Here is a 7,108-nt window from a genome sequence, read left to right on the forward strand (position 1 = left end):
TGCCTTCCTTAACGGGAAATTGATTGAGGATGTTTACATGGATTAACACGAAGTTTTGTACAGTCCAAGTCTCCTAATATGGTATGCAAGCTTGAAAAATCAATTTATGGACTCAAACATGCACCTCGCAAGTGGAACATTTGTTTCGATGAGAAGATCAAGGAGTTTGGTTTCTTAAGAAATAAAGATGAACAATGTGTGTTTGTTAGATCTAGTGGAGGGTAGTTAGATTCCTTGTCTTATATGTCGATGATATTCTTCTAATAGGAAACGACATCTCAACACTAAATAGTGTAAAAGCATGGCTTAGGAAGTGTTTCCCTACGAAAGAATTAGGAGTAGCTGCCTATATATTGGGTATTAAGATGTATATAGATAGATCCAGGTGGCTAATATGACTTTGCCAAAATACATACTTAGATAAAATCTGGAAGAAATTGAAGATGGAAGAATCTAAGATTGGATTTGTACCTATGAAACGTGATGCAGTTTTAAGTAAAACCCAATGTCCAAGTAGTACTGAAGAATTGGACATAATGAGTCGATTCATATACATCTCAACTATAAGATCTATAATGTACGCCAATGTATGTACAAGGCCATACATCTCATACGCCATTAGCATGACAAGTCGTTATCAACCCAATCTACGTGAAAGTCATTGGACCGCAGTCAAGAACATTCTGAATAGGAGGACTAAAGATATGTTCTTGCTTTCTAGTGGTATGGAAGAACTGAGCATCAAAGGCGATGAGGATGCAAGTTTCCAAACTAATAGGGATAGTTGCATATCAGAATTTGGTTATGTATTCATGTTATATGAAGGAGCGGTGACTTGGAGAAGTTCCAAGCAAGAGAATATAGTTGACTCAACTACAGAGCCAGAGTATATTGCACCCAATGAAGCAGCCAAAGAAGCAGTGTAGCTCAAGAAGTCCATAAATGATTTGGATGTTGTTCCTAACATAGCCAAACCTATTAAGATCTTATGTGATAACGAGGGATCAATAGCTTTAGCTAATGAACCTCATGATCACAAGCGCACAAGGCATATTTAGAGAAAGTTTCACTACATCAGGAAACTAGTTGAAGATGGAGACATCATTGTGAGCAGAGTACCATTAAAAAATAATACAATTGATCCGCTCACTAAACCATTGTCATAGATTAAACAAGACGCTCATACCATTTTTATTGGCATTAGATTTGCTAGTGATGTGGTTTAATTTCACAATTTGTAGTTTGATCATTTGGAACATATTGGATATTTTTATTTAGTGATTATTAACAAATAAATTTCTCTGTTTATATTATATATGCTCCCCTTTTTCATGTTTAGAACCACTTCCAATATAATTTTATTAGTGAAACTTCCACAATCAGTCCTACTCGTGGGAGATAGTAGTGAATTACGATTGTCATTGTATTGGTGGAGTGTTCATAGGGATGAACATTGTAAATCTTACTTTATAGTATTGGTGGATTGTTTATAGGGATGAACATTGTAAGACTTACTTCCACAATCAGACCAATAGTAATGAGTACTTAAAAAGAAAGAATTTAAGTATTTGAGTAACCACACTTAAAGATTACTTCATGTATCATGTCATAAGTAAATTAAGATGACTTTGTTTCTTGTTCTTCAAATGTCATAGAGAATTCATGTATCTTGTTCTATAATCTAATGTGTCTTGGTTTTTCCCTAATGTTTTCTGTAACTAGTATCCATACAAGGTTTAACTAGATATTGCATGAGTAATAGCACTAGCCTAAGTAGTCAAAGTTTATTTGATTCTTCTTTTAGAAATTGAGAAGTAGATATCTCTGGGGCCCTCGTTGATTTGGTGTTGACAAAAAATATGTGGCTAAGTTGAGACTAAGTTGGTTAGTTTGACAGTTAGTCTGAAATTCACCACAAGTCGGTATGCGAAACATAATAGTGAACAATCAGATTGACCATAGATGCATGTATTTAATTCATAATAAGATATCATGAAGATCAAAGGAATTTGAGTTATCAGTCTTAGGGATGTTTATATCAAAGTTACAATAAGTACATTAGTTGCATTAGACTGCTAATTGTTTATGCCTAAGTGCAAGTGGGAACTAATGGAGATTAATGCCCATGGCCATAACAAATCCCGATAATATTACTATATATAACAGTGTCCTTTTGGGTTACACGCGAGAACAAAATAAAGCAGATATGAAAAGATATTTATTTGAGGGACTTGTTTTATTAATTAAATAATATTTTAATTGATCAATAGTACATCATGTGATATGCAATATTCCAGAATGATTTGAATTCCATAGATAATTACAATTAAGTTTGGTAATTATCTCTAGGGTTTCAAATCACATCCCTATAAATAGAGAGCTCCAAATCTAGATTTAATACATAAGAAAAATACCTTTAAGCCATAAGATCCTGGAACCCTTCAAACCCTAGAATCGTAGGAAACCCAGTTTCCACGACGTGGACATTGAAATTCCACGACGTGGCGTGACACAAATTTGAGTTTCTTGAATCTGTTCGTGGTTGGAGTTCAAAGCTGGTTCGGATCTGCTAGTTTTGTTTCTTGGGTGTGATTATAGAAGAGGAACTATATGTTAGGTTCTCTAGTCCAATCAATTGGCTTGTCAAAAGAATAAACCTATAAAGAAATCAAAGGTATGTTTTTCCTACTTTGTGTGTCCTAACAAAGTTGCATAGATTACTTGAGTCAGATTTATCTGGTTTTAAGTCTTAGATCAGAATTTTTTATTGTTTCCGCTGTCCAATTATTGATCTGTGATAGGCTTGAAACTCATCATATATATATATATATATATATATATATATATATATATATATATATATATATATATATATATATATATATATATATATATATATTGAAGAGGTTTGATTATGATGGCGTGTGCGGAATTAAGAATGATTTAGTGAATCATCAAGTAAAATCAAGAACATGAACACAAGAAGTAAATAATTCTTTTAAGCTCTCATTAGTTTCATAAAAAGAGTACAAAATGGGTTTTCCAAATTCTCTCTCTAAACTAATCTCTCAAAATGTTCATTAGATAAAATGAGTGTCACTCACTTCCTTATAAAGGAAAGACAACTCATTATGCACAATCAAAGGAGTAAGCCCTCATGACATCCAAGAGTGACTTTGCACCCTTACATTCTCCCCCTCAAAGTTAGGATTGGATGTCCGGCTTCAATCTCCAACGAGCACGCGCGATCAAGACCAAACTCCCCCTCGAAGTAAACACCGGTCTTCAAATCAAAAAATAAAATATCCGCTTCGAATACCCATCATATATATATATATATATATATATATATATATATATATATATATACACACACACACACAAGAATCATCATCGATTTGTTGGGGAGATGATGATGTAAGATATATGTTGGGTAGAATGTTGGTCTATTGAACGGTCATGGCTATGTATCTGAAGTTCATTGTTGTGTTTCTAAATTTGTGGCTCTCTTCTTGATTTTGAAGACCTGATTATTATGAGTGCGTTACCAGTGATGGAATACTGGTTTTGGAAATGTTGAGACATGGAATTCAAAATGGTACACTTGGATAACTAATCAATTGGTTATGTAGCTGAGTCGGAATGAGTGTTAGATAAGACAAAAGGTTATATTTCGTTTACTAGTATGACTCCTCGGAGCAACGGGATTGTGGTGACTTGTCACGAAGTCAAATGAGGTGCAGAAGCCCTTTTGGGCATGGTTTTCCATATAAGGGATTAGCTAAGTGTTTAATTATTAGTGTTCTGGATACTCGTTTCATCATGGATTGCAGTGTTCATAGTCGTAGGGACTGGGGAATATGTATATCAGGAAGGTGATCATCAGTACTTGAGTAGGATTTTTAGGGATGCAGATCGATGGATTCCCGGTCTTATGAAATTAGAATTAGGTTTGGATTGTGATTGCAGTTTTGGGGTTTCTGGTCAGTATGGTCTCATTAAGAATTTGATCGGATTGTCACTAGTGAGGGAAAAATATGTGGTAATTTGGGTTTATATAATCGATTTGGGGTTGTAATGACATCTCCGTGTCGATTCCAAATTGTGTTGAGAACCCCTATGTGTATGCAAAAGTTTAGTGAGTGGTTTGGTGAAGTCGCAAAAGACATACGTAAGGTTCATTTCTACATTTCTAGTCATGACAAATTTCAAGAACCAAATCTAATTCAAGTTGGGGAGAATGTTATTACCCATGTTTCGATTATATTTTTCCACTCTTTAATTGGGGGTTTATTGTCCACAAGAAAGTAGAAGGATGAGGCAAATCAGGAAGCCATTTATCGCATTTCCTGAAAAATTGAAAATCTAGAATTTATCTGATTGGGTACAAGGTGCCCTTTAAAAGGCTCGACGTGCCTTCGGCTCACTGGGATAATCATTTTGTTATGGGTTTGGGGTAAATGGCTCAATGTTTTTATTGTTTTATTATGGGTTTGGGGGTATTTAAAGGCCATTAACCCATATGGTTTCATTATTCTCAGCCTCCAACACCTATAGAACATTTCTCGAGAAAACCTAGTTTCCTTCCTCTGTTTTTTAAGCTTTTGAATCATTTGTGAACTTATTTCTTTATTTTTTACGGAGCTTGAAGATCAAGAAGTTTGACTTATGGCCTAAAAGGAAGCTCAAAGTTTAGGTCCACCAAAGTCACTCTATTTTTGAACCTTTGTGAGTATAAAGTTCATATCTTGCTATTTAGTTCATTAGATCTAGTTATATGTGGTTTTGCCACTTTTGGTCCATTATGTTTATGACTTTGGAGTTGAGATGACTCCAACACCTTTTGAGCACTGTGGGATGCTCCTTTGATGTTATGTATTAGGAAAGTTGAGATCTTTTGCATTTCCATTAGGACATGCAAGTTATTTTTGTCTTTTAGGTCATTTAGACTATTAAAATTTAGATCTTGCATGTTTGGAATGACCTACTGGATAAAGTTTGACACTTTATCCATTAATGTATTGTTGAGAATCAGATATGGAAGTTTAAGCCATGACTTAACGGATTAAGTCGAAAAACCTTTATGAAAAAGGCTAGGGTGCGGCGTGGGTTCTGAGTTTTTCCAAATGCATGTCAGATTATCTGAAAATGCGACTATTTTTTCATGTAGTGATCACGGCGCGCCAAGTAGAGGGCGTCACGCGCCTGGTTGACCAAGGGTTAAGTTTTTGGCCATTGACTTTGACCATTAGTAGTTGACTTCTTGAACAGTTTGACTTTTTGTCAAGTTGAGGAGTCATGAGATGTAGAGTAAGGTTTACTCTCTGTTTGGTTAGGCGGTTCGTGTAGCTTATTCATTGGACTTCCGGTAGTGATTTTTAGAGTCTTCTCACAATACTGTAGATCACTAGGTGTCATTGGATTTCTTGTTGTCTTTATGACTCTTACATGAATGTTATATGTTCATTGGGCGAGGCATGTTTATATATTTGTTGGGCGAGGCCCGTTTATATATATGTTGGGCAAGGTCGGTTTATATATCTATTGGGAGAGGCTTGTTTATACATTTTTTGGGCTAGGCCCGTTTATATATCTATTAGGTGAGACCAGTTGGGCGAGGGCCATATGTTCGAAGTATATATGTTGGGTGAGGCCCGTCATATGTAGGTGGTATGTGGTATTTTGGAAACTTACTAAGCTTTGTGCTTACGGTTGTAAGTTGAAATTGTTTCAGGTTGTTTTGGGAGCAATGAGAATGACGCACCTTGATTGACTCACATCCATTGGAGATTTCCGCACATCACAACTTCTATATTTATACTATGATTAATGTTTTGAAACAAATAGTTTTATTTAGATCTTTGAAGTTGTAATTGGAACAAATGCTTTTAATATTAAATGAAAAATTTACTGTGGAATTTGGGACGACACAATTATCAAATGAAAGTGAAAAAAAAATTATAATTTAAAAATAGAAATTGCGTCATGTAAAATTTTATAGAATTTTAAACAGAAATGAGGATACTCAAACCACTGAAACATAATTGTTCATTTTATCATTAGTCAACTTAAGGTTTAACAACATTAAGGTAAAAACGCATTAAGCCATTGGGAGCGCTCCAAGCATCACATGTCAAAGAAACAATATAATTATAATTTTTGAAACCCAAAATCTTTTCGTTTTAGCATGATCCAAAGTTCGATCACATCCTATTTAACGGTCATACAACTTAACATAACATAACACGATTGGTGATTCCTTCTCATGATTTTCATAAACACATGGGTTCAGGAACTTCATAAACGTCCCTCGTAAGTATCTGGTAGACTTATAAAATCTGCCATGTATATATTGCATCAAGCCCTTTTCTCGTCGTATTCATCTTGCATAAACCAAAATATTGCTAAATCTTCTAGATTCAATTACATTAAAGAACTTTGACAATGTCTTCATTTGTATTATTAGCTTTTGTTCCGAAGTACTTGTTCTACCGACATAAGCTTTTGTAATGACATTTTGAGATTGGAAAATTGCGAAATATGTGAGAAATCGAGAATTACAAGTATATTTCGAAAATAGACGACATCTTACTATAATAAATGAAGGTTTTTTGTCACATGTCACACTCTCATTCAATTTACCAAATGTCATTTTGTGGTTATTTTAAATTAATTTTTTTCCACATGTCATTTTATGGGTTTTATTATTTTAATAAATTCCACATAATACTTTAATGTAATAATTACAATAAATCTTACTCTAATAAATGAAGGTTTTTTGCCATATGTCACACTCTCATTCAATTTGTAAAATGTCATTTTGTGGTTATTTTGAATTAATTTCTTTTCCACGTGTCATTTTATGGGTTTTTTCTATTTTAATAAATTCTACATAATACTTTAATGTAATAATTACAATAAATTTTACTCTAATAAATGAAGGTTGTTTTTCACATGTCACACTCTCATTCAATTTCTCAAATGTCACTTTGTGGTTATTTTGAATTAATTTCTTTTCCACATGTGATTTTATGGGTTTTTATATTTTAATAAATTCCACATAATACTTTAATGTAATAATTACAATAAATGTAGTAATAAACGAATA

At 33.7% G+C, this 7,108-nt stretch overlaps 1 protein-coding gene across 1 annotated transcript; it reads left to right on the plus strand.

Annotated features, from left to right (window-relative positions):
* Window positions 1–443: 443 nt before the first annotated feature.
* LOC145131083 (secreted RxLR effector protein 161-like) lies at window positions 444–926 on the plus strand. Its single transcript, XM_079065820.1, has one exon. The coding sequence runs from the start codon at window positions 444–446 to the stop codon at window positions 924–926; it is 483 nt and encodes a 160-aa protein (XP_078921946.1).
* The last annotated feature ends 6,182 nt before the right edge of the window (window positions 927–7,108 follow it).

The sequence above is a fragment of the Lactuca virosa genome, chromosome 8 (genome assembly GCF_052849685.1).
Source record: "Lactuca virosa cultivar CGN04683 chromosome 8, Lactuca_virosa_CGN04683_v6, whole genome shotgun sequence".
In the NCBI taxonomy this organism is placed as follows: domain Eukaryota; kingdom Viridiplantae; phylum Streptophyta; class Magnoliopsida; order Asterales; family Asteraceae; genus Lactuca; species Lactuca virosa.

Excerpts from the sequence above, each read along its gene's own strand:
- LOC145131083 (XM_079065820.1), top strand. The coding sequence starts at position 444 with ATGGAAGAATCTAAGATTGGATTTGTACCTATGAAACGTGATGCAGTT.